The 20,306-nt window shown below is 49.2% G+C and overlaps 1 protein-coding gene across 3 annotated transcripts in view; it reads right to left on the bottom strand.

The window, feature by feature from the left end:
- The window catches only part of GALNT18 (polypeptide N-acetylgalactosaminyltransferase 18), a 353,962-nt gene that overhangs the window by 101,023 nt on the left and 232,633 nt on the right, over positions 1 to 20,306 (bottom strand). For all 3 annotated transcript variants that reach the window (XM_053899989.1, XM_019456322.2, XM_019456324.2), the window contains exon 4: positions 1,157 to 1,340. In XM_053899989.1, coding sequence (XP_053755964.1) covers positions 1,157 to 1,340 — 184 coding nt within the window. The remainder of the gene's footprint in view (positions 1 to 1,156; positions 1,341 to 20,306) is intronic.

Raw genomic sequence — 20,306 nt, 5'->3', positions numbered from 1 at the left:
CAACTCAGGCTTTGATTTTGCTAAAATTCAGTGTATCAACCAGGAGGAAAAGGCAGATGACAGTGGCAGAAGCATGGAGGTGAGAAGAAACTTACTTGATGCTGCTTCAGTCCTTCCACCCCATCCCACACGCCCTCCACTGCCCAAGGAGAGGCGGGGGGTAGGACTTCCAGGCAGCCAGGAGGCCCCCATGGGCACCAGGCACATAAAGTGTTTGCAGACAGGAATGATGAGCTTCTTATTAATAATGCATTTGTTGCGTAATTGTTTATTCAAATCAGCTTGAAATAGTAAGTGTCCCTCTCCTCTTCTGGCCATAAATCCAGTGAAAATGCTTTTTAAATAGTCACAAATGGCAAGCAGGGACTTCAACTATAAAAAACAGCTTCATTGCAGCCTTAATTTGGGCCTGTTACATAAAAGTATGCCCAAATCTAGTCATGCTGTGTGCATGCCCGGCAGCTCCTTCCTGCTAAAGGGCCCTCCTCACCCTGGGTCTCTACTAAGCCACACACGGGGCCAGCCACAGCACACCACCCCCCGGCCCTGCAGGGATGTCAATGTCCTATCCCTGATTGGCTGTAGCCACTGAGTCCATATGCCTTTTCTCTTGCCCCACGCAGCACCTGAGCAGCCCTGACCAGAGAAAGAAAGGTTTTCTAAGACACAGTTTCACCAATAGGAAGAATCTGAGATTCTATGCTACGTCTGGGTTGGCATTTGGGGGAGCCCAGGCCACCCGTGATAACATCAAGCTACCCTAGCCCCTTCTCACCACTGTCTGCTTCATGTCTGGTCCAGCTGTCCCTCGCCCAGCAGTTGCAGCCCTGTCCTGAGCTGGGCTGGAATTCTAAGCCTTGCCCTTAGTATTTACCCTCTCCCAGATCCTGTCTCCTAGAGGAAGACACTAGCCAGAGTCACACCTGATGTCACCATACCCTTTAGACACTGTGTATTGACCTGTTGGCCCCTGACTCTCCCCCACCCTGAAGGGCCAGCCTGGTGGCCTATGTCAGTCACACATCCAGATCTCATCTGTTTCAAGAATTCTCTCCTTTCCCGCACTAGGACTGAGATCCCAGCATGCTTTGCACTCATTTGAGCCAAAGCCCTGGACCACACTGGGACTTCTCCTCCTCTCCTGATGGGCACTTACCAGCCCACATTGAACTCCACATGGGCATCAAAGAGTGCCACTACGGGGGCAGTGGCCACCCTCCAGCCGCTGACTCTGGAGCGGATGAGGCCTTCCTGCTTGCTGTGGCGCACGACCTTGATGAAGCCCGGCTTCTGGCCATTCACCTTGTTTACGTACTCTGTCAGCTTCTCCTTCAGCTCCTCTGGAAGGGAGAAAATGCATCGTTAGCATGAGGGGGGGAGGGGTGATGAAAACATTCACCCTTTTAGGTGAGAGGCTGGAGGGTTCATTTCCCTCCCCAGGTCTCCTTAATGTTCCCCAGGATGGCCAGGGCCGCTCAGCTTTGAAGGGAAAAATAGAGGCGAAAACAATTTTTATTGAGCCCGGCAACTTGCACAGGGTCACATGCTTCACACATACTGTCTATTTAATCTTCACAACAAGCCCATGGGAAAATGGGGCTCAGAAGGGTTTCTCAATTTGTCCAATGCCATGCAGCTTGCGAGTGGCACAGGCTGGTTTCAAGCCAGGTCTAATGACTTCAAAAGCCGTATTCTTCTCATCAGCTCAGTGGCCTCTTTCTTCCCCAGTGCCCTCCACTGGTTCTCCCCTAATGCCCAAAGAAAGCTTCCATCTGCGAAGATTACAGCCCGGGACCCGTTCCTGCCTGGATCTCCATCCTTCCGGGAAGTGGACGACCAGGCATTCTGCCCTGTGAGCAGTTGGCATTGGTTTGCCGCCTGCCGGTGCCTGGCTAAGCATCTGATTCCCCTGCTATTTCGTAAATGTAAATGGGTCCTGCGGTCCCCTCGCCCCTCAGCCAGAGACGGCACGGCAGCCACGCTCATTGAGTTTTCCACAGCAGTTTAGGCAACAGCCTGTGACACTCCTTTTCCCAAAATGACCCTAGTGGGCTGCATTCTCCCACCTGCCATCACTGCACCTCCCCAGCACTCGATTTCCACCCTTTGCCTGTGTTCTCCAGGACCGCCCTGGCAGGAGTCCTCCTCCTACCTGCGCAGCCTGCCCATGCCGTGTGACAGACCCATTGGGCTGAGCCTCATCCTCATCAGAGGACAGCAGGAGCTCCGTGTCCCTTGGTGCCCAGTCTGGGGTCCTGCCAGACAAGCAGCCTGCCGTGAGAAAAGGGCAGGAGGCGGCCAGCACAGTGCCTGGTGCCTGGCAGGCGTGCCCCAGAGCAGCAGCCCTGTGTAGTGGAAAGAGGGTGGTATTTGGAGGCAGCATTGATGCAATTTAAGTCTGCTTTCCAGGTAGGAGCGTTATGATCCTAGGCCTGTTCCTCAACGAGTTGTTGATGTCTGTGAGGATGTGGTGGATGGTGGTGGATGTATTTCGTGTGTGGTAAGGACACGGATTTTGGGGAACCACAGGATGGACTGTTAGGGATCAGCAAAAAGATACGCTGAAGCCTAGCCTCTAGTACCTTAGAATATAACCTTATTTGGAAGCAGGGTCTTTGCAGATTTAACCGAGTCAAGATCATGAGTCCCATGACTGGTGTTCTTATAAAAGGAGGAAATTTGGACAGAGAGACAGGTGCAAAGAAGGAAGATAAGTAAGGAGACATAAAGAGAAGATGGTTACCTACAAGCCAAGGACCATCTGAGGGCACCAGAAGCTAGGAGAGAGGCCTGGAACAGATCCCTCTCTATGACCTTCAGAGGGGGCATGGCCCTGCTCGATTTGGACTTGGTTTTGGACTCCAGAACTGTGAGACAATAAATTTCTATTGTTCCAAGCCTCCCAGTTTGTGCTATTCATACAGCAGCTCTAGGAAACTAATATAGTTGTTATGAGGATTAAATGGGATTGACATGTGAGAAAAATGTACAGCACATTGTAGATGCTAAAAAAAAAAAAAAAAAAAAAAAAAGCTCCTTTCCCTCCTTCCTCGGGTCCATCACATTGGGAGTTTTAAGGGAAGAAGGAGCCGCAAATCCTTCTTCATGTGCTCTGGTCCAGGACCACCTCTTCCTGCTCTGCCCTGAATCTAGGTTAGAAGTCCATAAGCAGCAAAGCCCTGGCAGCCAAGCAGGAGATGGGAACACATGCAGGGACCTCATGGTCAGGGCAGGTCTCGGGGCATGCCGGCTACTGCCAGAACTGGTGTGCCCTCCTATAGACATCGATTTCAGATCTTTTTACACATGATGGTGGCCAAACAAACAGGGCTGGCTGGATGGGTAGGATGTCATCCCTAGGCATCCCTGCTCGAGTGATCATCATGGAGGTGAGGAAACTGGGCATCAGAGGCAGGAATGCTTAAAGGGAGGCAGGAAACGCAGGTGCTACACAGCTATCAGCTTGCTCTGTGACCTTGGGCAAATCCCCATGAATCCCAAGACCTCAGAGTTAGTTGCACAGGATTTTAATGTTCCTTTTGAACCAATTACCCATCTAAGATTTGAATCGCCTCTGTCTATCCTGATGAATGATCATCCGGCCCCTGCAGTGACCAGAAACACACAGTCCATTCCTTACTGGGCCATTCTAAATATCCAATGTTGTTCTTCTTCCTTTTGCCCCCCAAATGCCAGGGTGCTTCTACCTTTCACTCACTGGTTCAAGATTTACTTAGGGGCCAAAGGGGGCGAATCAAAGCCCTCTTCCACATGACAACCACTTGGAGTAAAATGCCATCCTTAAGTCCTTGCTGAGGATTTCTCTAGGTCAAATGTCTTCAGTGCCTCTGTATACTTCCTCACGTCTGGTGAGTTCAGGTTCTTTTATCATGCTCAGCTTTCCTCTAAATCTGTTAGTTTTTCTCTAACACTTAAATTATGCACCTAGAAATTGGCCTAATACTTATGGAATAAATTGGGCTATACAGAATAGAATGAACTAATCACCTCCTTTATTCTAGAATCTATACCCCTATTCATATAGTTGAAGGTCTCATTAATTTTGGCCTACTTTTGACTCAAATTGAGCTTCTTGGGAACAGACAATGACACATCCTTTTCACATGTTGCTGCTAAGTCAGGCTTCCTTCATCTCGTTTCTTCACAGATGCATACACATGTGGATGCATGCATGTGTGTGTGCCTGTGTGTGTGTGTGTATGCATGCTCTGAGCCAAACCATTAGGATCTTATGTTTAGTCTGCTTTTATTCCATCTTTTTAAAGATTTACACCGTTTCTCTGAAGTCAGAGTATGTTCTTCCCTGATTCTGTTATCCAATGGCTTTGTTATCAAGCCCTCCAGCTTTCCTGCTTCTGCAAGAGTGATTAGCATATGGCCTTTATTGTCATTCGACTCATCCTTTTACACAGAGTGACCCTTGTGCGGAGTTAGGGCCAATGAGGCTGGTCGGTCAGGTGTTCTCATTCCATCCTGGAGAAAATTCAGCTGACTTTCAGGCTGCCATTCACATGCCGTATCTCTCACTTTAGCTGATGTGAAAATGACCTCGAGATCTCCAACCACACAGCTGGCTGGGGAGGCCTGGGGATGCCGCCGTCTGCAAGTGTCAGGAAGTCGGCCATAGAGCGGCATAGCTCAATGTGCCCGTGCTTACAAGGTCTACAGGTGTGGCTTCCAGGAGGCCTCTTAAAACACTGACTGTTCCATCTCTTCAAAGGTCCACCTCTCATATATCCTTTTCAAAAATTTTAAGTAGAACTCGTAAAGCCTGGTATTTGGGCTTTTGATAGTGGCAGTTAAGGGCTGAGTCCAGGAACTTGGAGTGAGAACAGAGCTAGTACCAAATGACACCCTTCTCCACCCCCAGGGAGGACATACCTGTCCCCTTCTGTCCCTCCCCACCCCTTGGCTGAGAACCACTGCCTCCTGTTGTTGGGTTTATTGATGGGATGGGGCTGTGGATGACTGCCACCCTGTGATCCTCCATGAATCCCCCCTTCCTGAATTCACGTCCTTGTGTAGCCATCTCACAGGCTGAATCCGGGCTGACCATAGGGCAAGAGGATGCAGGGGGGAGGGATGTGAGCTGGTGGTGGGCCTAGGCCTCCGGAGGCCTTGCAGCTTGAACTTTCATTGTTTTGTCTGGCTGCCTTAAGTAAGGAAGCCTGAGACAGCCTCCTTGAGCTTGAGAGGCCCAGTGAGCTCCCATTAATTTAGGCTACCCCACCAAGGCCCAGACAGAGAGTGAGGCCATCTCAGATCCTTCTGCTGATTGCAAACGCGGGGTTGGGGGAACCCAGCTGACACCCCATAGAACAGAGACAAGCTGCCTTGTTGCAGAACTGAGAGCCAGTGAATGGTTGCTGTTTTAAGCCAACTTACTTCTGGGATGGTTTGTTATACACAGAGGCTAACAAAACAGGCTCTGTTATTCTGGTGTGGTGCTGAGGTTTGGGTAAGATTGTGAACTCCTGATGCACAGGAAATGTGAAGAGCCAGACACACACAGAGAAGAGCCACTTAGAAGGTGGCAGCAAGAGACAAGAAGGCTTTGCTTCTTGTAGGAGCTGCTGGCCCCTTCGTGCCTCTGCCCCCTGTTAACGGAAGTAGGATAAAAGTTTCTGGTGGACTAGCTAGAGGGAAATTCTGTTCTCAGCCCGTTGCATCCCAAACATTGGCTACTGATTCGAAGAGAGCATTCCCTTAGTCCTGACCAAACAGCTGCTATCAAAAATCAAAACAGTCCTGAAATACTCCAGACAATATTGGCTCATAGTCTTTGCAAAGTGTCTTTACCTAATTAGGTATTCATGTTTTCCTTCAACTTTTACGTTGCCAAAGAGAGAAAGAACTATCTCAAAAGCACTTCTGCGTTTGCTAGGAAACCATGGCCCAAGATACTGCCTATTATATGTTATATGTAATATATAATATATATATGACAAATGCCTCTCAGAACTTAGTTCAAAAAATATATTTTCTTTATACCTACACACAAATACATAACCCTGCATAGTTACCTTTTTGCCAAGGCTGCCAGGAAGCTCAGAGAAAAAAATCTAATGCCTAATCACGGGGTTCAGCATTCTTGCTTCTCTACCTTTGCAAAAGATTTGATTTTCAACTTCTAAAGTCTGCATTATTTTACTTTTTTTCCCCCCCGTGTGAGCTACCTTTAACTATTTCTTGAAATATCTACAAATAACTTTTAACAAAGTGTCTTGGTAGAGCAGGGCAGGAGCATAATTATGGAAAGAAGGAGGAGGCTGTAGGTCACATTTGTTTTAATGTGTTGGGCAAAGACGAGGTGGGGAGTCTGCTCTCTGCGACTTTGCCAGATTTAGAATCAATGGTGGAGTTGTCGATAGCCAGCATGGACAGAGAAATACAATCTGCACCCTGCATGGGGCCAGGTGTCATCCCTCTTCTGTTGCTCCTCCAGCCCTCCCCTGCTGCCTGCAAATCCCTACTCTGTTGACATCTGAACGACCTCTGTGAGTCAGCACTCCCGGAAGCCATGCTCATCAAATGCCATCCCCTCTGGGGAGGGCACGGGCCACTCTCCACCATCCCCATGTGGTGCCTCCCCTCAGAGCCCTGCTGAGTGCAGCCTGCTTGCTTGCTCTCCCTCCTTCAGACTTGCAAGCCACATAAAAATGCGGACTTCACCAGCCTGGTCAAACAGAGCCCTTTCTTCCCTCCCTGTATATGCCCCCGTGCTGTTCCTGTAAAAAGCAATTAGCTTCACAGGGTCATCCCAAAAGAAACAAAATGCAGGCTGAGCAGAAGAAGTCTGGTACTAATGGCTGTTAATCTGATTTGAAGACCTAATGAGATACTCTTTATCTCTGGCATAAAGGAAAATAAAGGATCAGGAAATTGATGCCCAACGGGCCTTCTCTCTTCAGAGGGCAGCTGCATAGGCATCTTTGCAAAACGGCCTGTCCAGCCTTGCCCAGGAGGAACGTGGTCCTCATCCTACCCTCGATGCTCAGATGACCACTTTCCATGTCTGTCCTAGGTTTGGGGGAAGTAGGAGTGACGGGAGAGCCACCCACCCATTCATTTGGCAAATACCGAGCTCTCACTAGCTGCTGTGGCAAGAGCTGTGAACCAGATAGTCCTTATGGAACTTCCATTCTGCTGGATGAAAAAGGCATGCAACCTACTTCATTGGGAGACAGAGAGTAGGGGGAGGAGGTAGAGACAGTGGGGGAGAGACAGGGAGAGAGAGAGGGATGGAGAGGGTGAAAGAGAGAGGGAGGGAACAGGCAGAGAGAGAAGGAGGGAGAAAAAGGTTGAGATTTTTGAAAAAGAATCTCAGAAATGGATTCAGGGCTCACAGACACCAAAGCCTCTTAAAGGACAGGCCTCCTGGGCCTGAGAAGCAGTTCCTGGTGCAGTTGGTGGCAAGTCAGAGAGGCACGGGCTGAAGCTACAAGATCTCCCTGCTGTTACTTTCCTATAGCCCAGTGGTTCTCAATGGGGAGCGATTTCGTTACACTCCCACCCCCGTGAGGGGATATCTGGCAATGTCTGGAGACTGTTTTGAGTGTCCCAACTGGAAGGGTGCTCCTGGGCGTGGATCTGCTAAATATCCTACCGGGCACAGGGCAGCCCTCTGCAAGAAAGAATTATCCAGTTCAAAATGTCAACGGTGCCAAGTCTGAGAAACCTCATGTGGCTCTCAATGATGGAGGAGGCCTCACCGTGGAAATCTGAGCCTGGACTCCTGCAAAGTTTTCAAAACTGGCATTCCCAGGGCTGCATCTGCTCAGAGACGTATTCCTCTGTCCTGCAAAGCACTCCTGCTGGGTGCTAACTGGAGTTGGGCTGGAACTGCCACTTTAGAAGGGTGCTGTGACGGGTGTTGTCCACTGGCCACCTTCGTGGGTGCCGTCTGAGTAGTCCTCACAGGGTGCACACTCAGAAGCGGCCTAATGCTCCCGACTATGGATGGTCTAATGCTCCTGCCCACATTTCCTTGGCACCCACCTTCCCAGACACACTGCTGGCCATCCTCTCTCTGCCTGAGGGCTTTCTCTGGCCACCTGTACTCAGCCTATCTACAGACAGCTCTCAATCCGTTAGGGGTAGGACTCCTGGGATGAATATCTGTTATGGGGTGAATTGCGTCCTCCCTCTGCCCCCATTCATATGTTGAAGTCCTACCCACCAATACCTTAGTATATGGCTTTATTTGGAAATAGGGCCATTGTAGAAGTAAGTAGCTAAGATCCGGTTATACTGGACTAGGGGAGACCCGAATCCAATATGATGGGTGTCCTTACACGAAGATGGCCATATGAAGACAGAGACACACAGGGAGAATGCCATGTGATGACAAAGCCATAGACTGGAGTGATTCATCTCTGAGTCAGGGAGCACCAAAGACTGCCGGGAAACCCTAGAAGGTAAGGGAGAGACATGGAACAGATTTGCCATCATCACAGCCCTGTGGACGCCTTGATCTTGCACATCCAGCTTCCGGAACTGAGACAATTTCTGTTGTTTAGGCCACTGAGACTGACGCTACTTTGATACAGCAGCCTTAGGAAATGAGTCCCTCCCTGCTTCCTCACCCCCTGGTGAGACAAAGCTGAGGCAGGTTGTACAGTCTCTGGGTGGTTCCCAGTGGGACTGGGCCTGAGGCCATAGCGGTAGCTTGTTTGTGAAGTCCGCGGTGTTGACTTTTCTCTCTGCCCTCACACCACACTCTCTCCTCACGGTTTCCGGAAGTCATCTATATGACAAATGACTCGACCCCAATGCCTGTTTCAGCGTCTGCTTCTGTGGGAACCCAAACTAAGAAGCCATACATTCTCCATGACACTATGGTCCCCACAAGCATATGAATTTTCAACCCTTGCCCAATGTATATGATGTGGATGTATGTATATATGTACGATGACTTAAGTTCCTCTACCCCTGTATCTCTGCATTAACTGGCTAATATTCAACAAAGGAAATAATAGTAATAATGATGTACCAGGCATTTTACACTTAGCATATATTATCTCACTTAAGCCTTTTGACAACCCTATGACATGGTTACTATTAATGTTCTATTTTGAAGACAAGGAAATGAAGGCACAGTGTGACCCAGGCAGTACATGGTGAAGTCCGGCATTTCAGTCTGACCGAGCTGTACCCAGAGTTCATGCTCTTTACTCTCCATACTGCCTCTCTAGGATAAAAACTGGCCTGTGCAAGAATCAGCTTGGTAGAGGGGCGCCTGGGTGGCTCAGTCGGTTAAGCACCCGACTTCGGCTCAGGTCATGATCTCATGGTCTGTGAGTTCAAGCCCCCCATCAGGCTCTGTGCTGACAGCCTGGTGCCTGTTTCAGATTATGTGTCTCCCTCTCTCTCTGCCCCTCCCCTGTTCATGCTGTCTCTCTCTGTCTCAAAAATAAACATTAAAAAAAAAATCAGCTTGGTAGAAACCCAGGCTCCAGGGTACCACACTACGCAGAGTCTGATTTGGTATATCAGGGACCAGAGACTGTGAATTTCATACAAGCTCCCAGTGAGATTCTGATGGGCAGCTGAGCCTGGTAACCGAAATAAGACCGGTTTTGTTACAGGGGGGAAAAGGAGCCTTCTCTGCAATGTGTGTGGCTCCAGCCCTTCACAGAAGGCTTCAGACTCTGTCTGAGAAAGCCTCCCCCAGTACCTGCCCAGATAATTCCCTCTTCATTTTTCCAAACCCCTGGGCTCCATGTTGGGACCTTCAGTGACAGGCCCTTCATTGCCCAGTTGGTTTTCATTTCTCTGTGTCCATCTTTCGATCTCATGCGTTGGACTGTCCCCTGAAGTTCCCCAGCTGCCCTTTGCAGAGGGCACTGCCTTTTGTCCCTCTTGCCCAGCCCCACAGGTTCACATGAGCCAGCCCTGCCTTCCTCCCTAGCTCAGTGCTGTCCCCGAAACCCAGCCTAGATGGGAGTAGCTACCCCCACTCCAGTGCCTGGGAGGGGAGCGTGCACACCCCTGCTGAGAAGTGCTTATAATTGCTAGTCTCCAATAGTGCTAATTTAAAGATTAAAAGCACAGCACATTTCTGTTTATTCTTCCAAGAGCGAACAGTAGCTGGTCTTCCTCAGATCAAGATTAAGCGACTTTCCTCTAAAGCCATTTAGGGCCATCGAAACACAAATGATATGTCAACACATTTTAAAAGAGAGATTATTCATTGGGATGCCATGGTTGTCAAAACTAGCTGATCATCTGCTTATCTAAAGAGCTAAAAAAGAAGTATAAATGCTGCCCACCCCCACCCCCACCCCCACCCCCACCCCCACAAAGAATCCAGAGAGGCCTGCTGATGAATGATGGTGAGCCGGGCTTGGACAGTGGTGATCCTAAAATAGAGCCTAGCAGCCTTGCTTTATGCCTTCCTGTCTCTTTAAGATCCTTCGGACAAGCCTTCACATTCTGGGCAGTTTACAAATTCTTGCATGCATTTCTTCTTCCTCTGTCCACTACACTTAGCTGAATTTCTGTCCAGCTCCTTTAATTGCCGTACTTCTTCAAAGTCAATTGCTACTGAAGTAGATTTGGAATGGCCTTAAATGGTTCTCCTTACTCGGGACTTGGGGAAAGGCTCCACCTCGGAGACCCACATATGGCATTTAAAATACAGCTGGAGGGTCCAGCCTTAGTGTCACAATCTTCCTGGGAGGCTCCAAGCATTAATTCAATCTTGGCAAGTTACAGAAATCCCCAGGATTACCACCCAAAAGACCCAACCATCTGTTTCTGGGTGTATTCTTTCATGTCATAGCCAGGCATTAGTAACCACCAAACCCACAAAAAATATGCATTCCCCACTTAGTGGGGTCTCCAAAGCCAGGCTTTCAACATCCACTAACACTTTCTTATCTGCTCCAAAATGACTTATTTTCCCAAAGATCCTGTGTGCTGCAATAAAGTGGTCAGAACTGCTTTCTGAAGATGGCGGTGCCAGGTGTAAAAAATGGTCCCCTGGCCAGTCAAGAATGTGTTGGGTGCAAATCATTGCTGCCCACCCCCCACGCTCCCCCCCCCCCCCGCCGACTCCCTCCCTTCATCTTTCTCTGTCTCTCTTTCTGTCTCAACAATAGCAAACAAAAACAGCACAGAGCCTGCTGGGGATTCCCTCTCTGCCCCTCCTGTCCTCATGTGTTTGCATGCTCTTTCAAAATAAATAAACAAAAATTTTTAAATCCAAAACCCCCCCCCCCAAAAAACTGGATTTGTAACATTTTCCAGCATCTGTGGTATAAACACCATAACTGATTTCAAGCTCTTAGTGATGCCATTGACCCTGAATTGGGGAGAGTTGTGCATGCAGCGTTGGGGAAGGGTATACACGATCAGCTGGTGATAATCCAGGTCAGCCCCAGATCACTGGTTCAAATGCCCAGCCAGAAAGGCTGCAGTTCTGTGGGTGCGTCTCCCAGTTTAATGTATGATGGGCTCGGTGCTTTACATCTACCCATCCCGGTCTTCATTCTTTCACCCAGCAATTATATATTCAGCACGTATGAAGTACTGTACATTAGTCAAGATACTCATCTAATTGAAATCTCACTACCACCCTACAAACAATGACATTTATAGCTAATGTTTATTTAGAGCTCACCACGTGCCAAGTACTGTTCCAAATCCACTTCGTATGTTTCCCATTCTGTACTCTCGACAACTATGATACCTACTTGAGGTGTGACGTATTATACCCACAGTCCATGCATTAGGCACTCTGAGCACACAGAGGTGGAGGGATTTGCTCAGTGTCCCAGGGCCGGAAGCCGTTGGGACGGGGATGCAAACCATGTTCTTAATCCCACACGTGATTATCTTCAAATGACACAAGAGAAAACTCAAGGAACAGACTTTCAGTGACATGCCCCTGATGACACAGATGGTAGAGCATGAGCAGGGGAGTTCAAACTCCGATCAGTCTGACTCTAATGACTGCTGTTTGCTACTCTGCCCCACAGCCAACCAAAGGAGCCACATGCCTCAGGCCTCCCTCAATAGCATTCTGTGATCACTGATTCAATTCGGAAAGAAAATATCCTCTTCTCACTACTGTGTATCCTTAGTGACCAAGGGAAGGGATTAGACTGCCCAACTCAGCTTCCTTTTGACTGGAGAGTTGGTAGAGTATTCACACACAAATCCAATTTCTCTGGGATAAAAATCCCTGAGCAAGCAAGACCAACAAATGAGGGGAGAGGGCCTGGGTTTGACTTTCCTAGAGCACACCTTACTCACCTTTGGAATTCACAATCGGGCACTATTCAGGCACAGTTGTGCTGGGAAACGCAGTAAAGGGCCAAGGACAGAAGGCTGCCTGAACCAATCTGGGTGTTCACCATGGGGTACTGGTCCATGCTGTAGCACCCTCCAGTTCCAAGGCGGGGCGGGTGCTTCTGAATGCTCGCGCCCTCTTTGCTCCAGACACCCTCAGACTTGCCCAAGGTCGCACAGCTGGTAACAGCATGACCGGGAAGAGAATCCAGCTCTTTCTCCCCGCCTCCCCGCCGCCAGGGGCCTGAGCTACAGGCACTCTGTTCCACCAATTTTCTATTCATCCACCATGAGTAATTCAGAGGATGAAAACAAGAATAATGGACTAATAGAAATCAGTTGTCTTCGCAGACTAAATGACCTTGGACAAGAGCCAGCTTGCCTGGGGCTGTGGAGATGGAAAGTCACATAAAGTAAAGGTGGGGCAGTGGCCCAAATGCTATGATATTACTTTCAGGGCATAAAATACTCCTGCTCCTAGGATGATTTTCAGCAGGAATCCCAGGACTTATTAAAAATGCCATGATGGGTGATTAATGTCAGCTGCACCCAGGCAGAGTGGATTGGCCACTGTTCCAGCTCCAGCACCCCCCACCCCCACCCCCACCCCCACCCCACCCCACCGCTCAGGAGCACTGGGCAGGGCCCTTGCTGTGAACTTCAGGGGAGGGAACCACCAAGACCTCAAAGCCCCAGGAAATGCTGGCATCCAGCCTGTAACAGCAGGTTAAATCTGAGCCGGGAACAGGCCCTGCTGGTGTCCCAGCACACAAAGGAGATTCCAGAGGGGCCAGGTCCAGTGTGGGCATTTGGGAACGTCCGGTTGCCGTTGGCAGTTAAGCCAGAGGCCAACTGGAATTCTGGTACTAAATTCTCCTTTTGTGCAAGACTTGAAGATTTCTGAGTGCTGCCCAACTCAGAAACCTGATCCAAAATCTCATGATGGAGAGCACAAGAGCTTGTGAGGAGTCCCAAATTTCAAGAGTCTGAGATCTCTAAAGTCTGTGATTCTTGGATACTGACACCCATGATCCTGAGACCTTGGAAGTCTAAGCTTCTATAAATGCCAGAGGAACAGCCTCCCCCCAGGCCCCTACTCCAGCCCCATCGCTGTTGGCCTGCAGGGTTGAATGAAGGTCCGGGTTCCCACTTGCTTAGCCTCCATAAGGCTCTACACTCAAGTCACATTCCCAAACATGCCAGACTCAGTGGGGCCACAGTACCTTTGCATTAACTGCTTCCTCTCCCTGGAACATTCCTCCTGCCCCATCTGGCCCAGCTGAGACTCTTTTGGAGTCTTCCTTGATCTGCAGCTCTCCAACTAGAGGAAAGGCTAGGGGAAAGGAGGGATTTTTTTCTCCTTGGAACACAGACACAGGGCGCTGAAAACACTGATGTGTTCCAGGACACCAGTGAGGACCAACGACAGGCCTCGAGGTCCAAGTCCTGCGGCACAGCCCTGAGTGTCCTCCAGGGGGAGAGCTAAGGCTCCCAAAGGTTGTAAGTCAGCTCTGCGCTTCTGCAAATCACCGTTGCTTAGGCTGTGTGACCAGCAGCCTCAGCCTGGCTGATTCATGACCCAGGAGACCCAGTGGGCTTTGCACGCATATTTACAGCCTATCCACTGTCGGTGCTTGTCAGATCAGGAAGCTGGGTGTTATTTTCCTCAGCTCACTGAACATCTTTGGGCAATCTTTTCTCAAAGGGAAGAATCCCATGAAGGGGTGCATGACAAGGCAGACCCCAAGTGCTCTGCTCTCAGCCCTTGGGTTTTTGTTTCTTTATAAAAAGATGTCACAGGGAGCACAAAGAGCAGAGACTCAGAAGAGAGAGAAACTACAATTTAATTCCCAGTTGTGGCCATCTATCAGCTGTGTGACTTTGGGCATGGGACTTAACCTCTCTGAGCCTCAATTTCCTCATCTTTGAGATGGGAAGGATGTTATCTACTTCTTGCAGTGGCTGGAGGGTTCTGTGAGACAATGCCTGACATGCTGTAAGTACTTAATGAGTGGTGTTCTTGTATGCTCATTAGTCTGAACTCCTTTGTTCCCATCCTTTTTTTTTTTTTTTTTTTTTTAATGTTTATTTGTTTTGAGAGAGAGAGCACGTGCAAGTGAGCATGAGCAGGAAAGAGGCAGAGAGAGAATCCCAAGCAGGCTCCATGCTGTCAGCACAGAGCCTGATGGGGGGCTTGATCTCATGAAATGTGAGATCACGACTCTGAGCCAAAATCAAGAGTTGGACACTTAACTAATCGAGCCGCTCAGGGGTCCCTCCCTTCCTCCCTTTCAAAGGAAGGTGCCTGGCCTAGAAGCAGGCCCCCTCCATTATTTGGGAAAGCCTGGCCTACAGCAAATTGCCCTGAGGCTTCCCTAGGCCCAGGGCACTGCTGCTTCTCCTCAGGGGCCACTTCATATTTGATCCTCAACCCCCTTCCTACCCCAGCCTGTCATCCATTAACTGAACAGCCCCTTATGAGGACATTCCTGTGTGCCAGGACTCCTAAGAGCTTTATGTGTATTAAGTCACTTAACCCTCAGAGAAACTCTATTAGGTAAGTACTACTGATAACCCAATGTATGGATGAAAAACTGAGGCATAAACAGGGTGATCTGTCCAAGTTCAAATGGTTAGCAAGTGGTAGAGCCAACATGCCGGGTTCGGCAGTCTAGCCCTAGAGTCCACGTTCTTAACACATTTCTCACCTTCAGGAGTAACGGTGGGAGGGTGTATTGAACAAGCACCTGACGGCTCTGTGCTGGCCCTTCAGTCTCACTTTGCAATTTAAAGCAGACAAAAACCTAAAGGAAGCCTCTCCTATCTCTGCTCTCATTCACGGCACCCTTGGGAGGCAGGGACCTTTTCTGCTCTTAGGCCCATTTTACAAATGAACATAACGAAGCTAGGAGGAAGAGGCCCGGGTATTCATATACCAACTCCCAGCAGGCACTGTTGAGGGCTGCTCTGGGGGCACATTAGTTCCCAGCCCACCCAGCCTTCTCTGTGCAGAGAAACCTTCCCTGGCTTTGGAGAAAGCCCCCAGGTGAAGAGCTGCAGGTGCGGGCAATGGGAAGTCAGCTGTGCACTCCCAAGTGGTTAGGCCAGAGCTGTGGCCGCACCTGCTGCTCTGCTACATGGTCCTGGCTTTGGGCACTCACCGTGCCTGGCACATGGTAGGGATACTTTGGTGTTCATTTGTTTTGTTTTGTTTTAATGTTTATTTATTTATTTTGAGAGAGAGGGGAGGGGCAGGGAGGGAGGGAGAGAGAGAATCCCAAGCAGGCTCCACTGTCTGTGCAGAGCCCGACACGGAGCTCGATCTCACAAACTGTGAGATCGTGACCTGAGCCTAAATCAACTGTCGGATGCTTAACCGACTGAGCCACCCGGGCGCCCCTGTTTTGTTTTAATAAATATGTTTACAAGAATGAATGAATGAATAAATGCTGTCCTGGCTCAATGCTTTCTAATGACCAAGATTTAAACCTCTCCAGGAAGACTTTGGGACTCTTTCTCTTTAATTCTCTCAGCCCTTTGGCCCTGTCTCCTTTATGGTGCTAATGTACTGAATGTCCCACCTGGCTATGAGCTCCTTGAGGAAGGAGATAGGGTCTTCCTCATCCTTGTATCCAGAGTCCAGCCAGAGCCTGGCCATTAGGGGAGGGTTGTTGGTTGGCTGAATAGCACCTGGAACAGAAGACCTTAGACTAAGGTTTGAGGATCCTTCTGGAAAATACCCAGAAAAACCCCGTGGTGCTGCTGTTAGACCTCACAATCACATAGGAATTAAAAAGTCACTCTTTGTCTAGAACCTACTTTCTGAACTTTCAGCATGTGGTTCCTGATGCACGGTGGACATGTGGGTTCACTGGGCTTGTTTCACGTGCATTGTCCCACTCAATCCTCATGGGAGCCCGCACATTAAGTAGTAGTGTGGCCATTGTTAACATAAGGAAATGGAGGCTGAGGACACTAAGACTCTTTCCTGAAGTCATAGAGCTCATGAATGGCAGGGCCAGACTCAACCCCACAGGCCTGGGGCAGGTCGGAAGACAGGCTTTGTCAGCTCCCCTCCTCAAGTTCACTTCTGACCTTCCTGAGAACCTCTGAAGGCCCAGTTCCCAAGAGGGTAAATGAAGTAACAATGGGAAACGTGTCACCCTTTCCCTAAGTGGCCTTCTTGCTGCATACCAGGCTTCCTTACAACCATCTGCTGCTTCCTTGGGGTCAGCGAAAGCCACGTGAGCCACACTCCCTCAGCCCACCCCCATCTTGGCCATGGTGTCTGGAAACATTTTTAGAGCTCAGATTTCTTGGGTGTTATACATATGCCCCAGGCACCATATTAAGCCCTTTCTGCAACTGACCACACTAAGTCCCCATGCCCATGACCTAGGAGGAGAGAACCATTATGGACCTCACTTTATAGCTGAGCCCAGTATCACACTGCTAGTGGTAAAGCCTGGATCCAAACCACTGCTGTCTGACTCAGGTACTGTAGGACATGGACCTTTCACAAGACATGGTGAACTCTGGCTCAAGGGAGACACATCATGTTGCCTGGGCACTCACCCATTCAAATACTACTGAATATCTCTCTGTGCCAATCACTGCTCAGAGAGTAAAACCAAGCTCCCTTCCCTCAAGGAGCTCAAAGACCAGTAAGGCGATACATAGATACATAAATGGGTGTATACCATGATGTCAGACATTGAGTTTGTGCTATGTGGAAAAAGCAAGCAGAGTGAGGCACGCACAAGGATGGGAGAGGGGACATAGCAGCTGTGGTCCCTAAGCAAGGGTAACATTAACCACAGAGGGGCAGTGATGTAATCTATCCAATACAGAGGGGGAGGCTGCTGGCATTTGGGAAGCCAGAGACACAGTTGTGGATCTCAGGAGGAATGCGGGCAAAGTATTAGGCCTATGGGTGGGCCTAAGCAAGGGGCTGGGGTTTAGGAAAAGGCCCTGGCCTGAGAAGTAAAGTGAGGCAGAGCACATCCCTTAGCAGGGTACGTCCAGACACACACTGAGCAGACAGCCCCTCTGGAAGATAGGGCTAGTCCCCACACATCCCTCCCATGCCCTCTTAGCCTGGGGATGGCCAGCTTCAACCATGAAACTAAGCAGAGATGGGAGCAGAAAAGGGGAGGGCCAGCACTGACCCCTCCAAGTCAAAACCTCTTATATCCACGCTTTAGGTTCTAGAGGGGCTGGGAGAAGCCGGGGTTGAGGGAGACTCAAATCCAGGCATGGGCTCTGGGTGGATCATGGCTCATGCTCCTGGGTGCAAAGCTATTGGATAAAACTCACTAAATGCTTGAGTCTGTGGAGGCCTGCAGTGGATCCCAAGTGTAGATAAAAAGAAACAACTGCTGGAAGCATCAATGATTATTTTTTTAAATTTAGAGCCTAAGACTAAGGAGAGCCCCTTGCCAGCATCATCTCAACATGGACTGATAACATCGGCCAGGTCTTGGGCTCCAGCCCAGCCTACGTCAACTTCCCTGACCACCCTGCATGGGCTTTCCTTTTCCCTTAAAGCTTCCAAAGGTGGAGCCGTGGGGCCTGGAGATGCTATCACAATGTAGGACGCAGAGAAGCACAGGTATTCCAACCACTGGCCAGAGACTCCAGGACAGGGGTGAATCATCTTGCCGAGGAGCTGTCCTCTGAAGTCTGCACCCTGCCGAGCTAGCAAGCCCGCTGGCATATTTTTTGGCCAGACCTTTCGGGATTATTGATTTTTTTCAGAACCCCTCTATTTTAGCAACATATATCATCATGCTTCTTTAGTGAGACCTCAGAAAACCCAAGAAATATTACCTCCCTGATCGACATGCCCCCGAGATTGAAAACATTGCTCTTCCACACTCCGTGTCCCCATTTGCGCTTCCTTCATTCATGTGTTCGACTGGCAGATTTTCCCTGAGAACTCAGCATGTGGCAGGCCCGGTGCTCAGAGCTGGGCATATGGAGTAAGTCAGGGTTCCGTCCTGAAGACTCTCACAATGGAGTGGGAGGAAATAATTAAGCATATCATTTTAGTGCATTGAAATATGTTCTAAATGGTGCTGTGATAATATAGTACAGGATGGCATAAGCTTTACAGGAGGATATTTGAGTTTGTCTCAAATGGATGGATGAGGGGGCTTTGCTAGGAAGGTAAAGGAGACAGAAAAAAGTGTCCCAGGTAGAAAAACAAAGCATGCATAAAGGCTGAGAGGCATGAACACTCATGACGTGTCTGGGAAGTGGCAGGCCTGCTGAGAGTTGGCTACGCAGAATGTGGGGTACAGACTGAATGAGGGGGGAGGATGCTGGGTACGTGTGTGGTGGGAAGATTGCAAGGGCTGAAAAGTATTAGGAAGTCATAAGGAAGCTTTATTTGGAGTCCTCCGCACTAGAAGTCTCTGAAAGATGAGCTGAAATGTCAGGAAGTGCCTTTTATCCATTTGTTAATTAAAAAATGTGGGGCGCCTGGGTGGCTCAGTCAGTTGAGCATCTGGCTCTTGATTTTGGCTCAGGTGGTGATCTCATGGTTGTGGGATCGAGCCCCGTGTTGCCCCCCACCCCCTCAACCGGGACTGGAGTTTGCATAGGATTCTCTCTAATCCTCTCTCTCTGCCAGGAGGGGCAAAAAACAAAAACAAAAACAAAAACAAAAAACAAAAAACAAAAAAACCCAAAAAACAAAAAAAACCTGAAAAAAAAAACCTTAAAAAATGTACTGTAGTAGCAAAAGGAATTGCCCCATTCTAGAAACCCAAGTAAGTGAGGTTTTGATTTTGCTTCCCCCCCCCCCATAAAAGTTATGTGTTCTTCATCTGGCTCCAAGCCTCAATCAGGCCTGTCTTAGGGCTCTAACAGGGGCCAGCACCATTGCTTGAGCCAGTAGGACATGGATAGCCATTACTAGGGAAGGTACAGAGACTGGGTCTGATTCTCTGCCAGGATCACTCAAGCCTGTCCTGACCACTTCTGACTATGCCTGGCATGTAATAGGTTCCTCAGTCTCCCACATAATTCAGAGTTAAAGCAGCCAGACCTGATCTTCACCATGGGAACAACTCATGGGTCACCCAGGTGCATGGCCAGCCTGGCCCCCAAGCAGGACCTGACATGGTACCCAGTCTTCTGGAGAGAACGCAGCACATTAAATCAGCCCTATAGCAACAGCCTATGTTGGTCTCAGAATCTGGGCTTTTTGTCATCTTTTTTGAATCATTCATTGACTCATTCAACAAAACCATGGAGGACACAATACCAGATACCCACCCTCAGATAAGATTCAGTCCCTGCCAACATGGGTCTGGCAAGGTCCCACAGGAAGAACCCTGGGTACAGATGGGGTTTCTGTGTCTCTGTGATTGGCTCACAGTGCCGCCTGGCCGAGAGAGCTACAGAGGAAAGCCTGGGCAGAGTGAAGTGAGTGTGTCTACCATAAATGGGGGAGATGGCTCCAGGGGAAGCAGAAAGAAGGGATTTAGCCTGTCTGAGCACCTACTACAGGCTGGGCACTTCATCTACACTATCTCATTTAACCTTCACAATGATCCCATGAGATGGGCAGACTGGGACCCAGTGACTAGCAGAAAGGCAAGGAGGCACCTTGAGGAACCTCAGAGCTTTGAGTCTTCCTGCCTGAAGCAAGACCCAGCTGGATGCATGGCAAGTGTAAGTGGTCACTACACTTGCGGGGAAGGAATCTAAAAAACAGCTTCTGAGCAGGTATCCCCCTATAGAGACAATGACATAAAGAAAAGGAGAAGAAAGGAAGGATGGAGAGAGTACAAGCTGATCTGAACAGAGGGAACCAAACTCTGAGCGAAGAAACAAGCCATGTGGGGGGGAAAAGAAGTTCCAGAACTTTGGGTAAATGTGATGGGAAAGCCAGCTCTATAAGTATAGTATGTTGACCTTAATCCCGATTCAAATGTCGACTGACTACAAATTCCAGAGCACTAGTGGGTACAAGGAGGACATCG

Source organism: Panthera pardus, unplaced genomic scaffold (genome assembly GCF_024362965.1).
Source record: "Panthera pardus isolate Hobbes unplaced genomic scaffold, ASM2436296v1 HiC_scaffold_12, whole genome shotgun sequence".
Lineage (NCBI taxonomy): Eukaryota > Metazoa > Chordata > Mammalia > Carnivora > Felidae > Panthera > Panthera pardus.
This window is presented reverse-complemented; position numbering and strand designations above follow the sequence as displayed.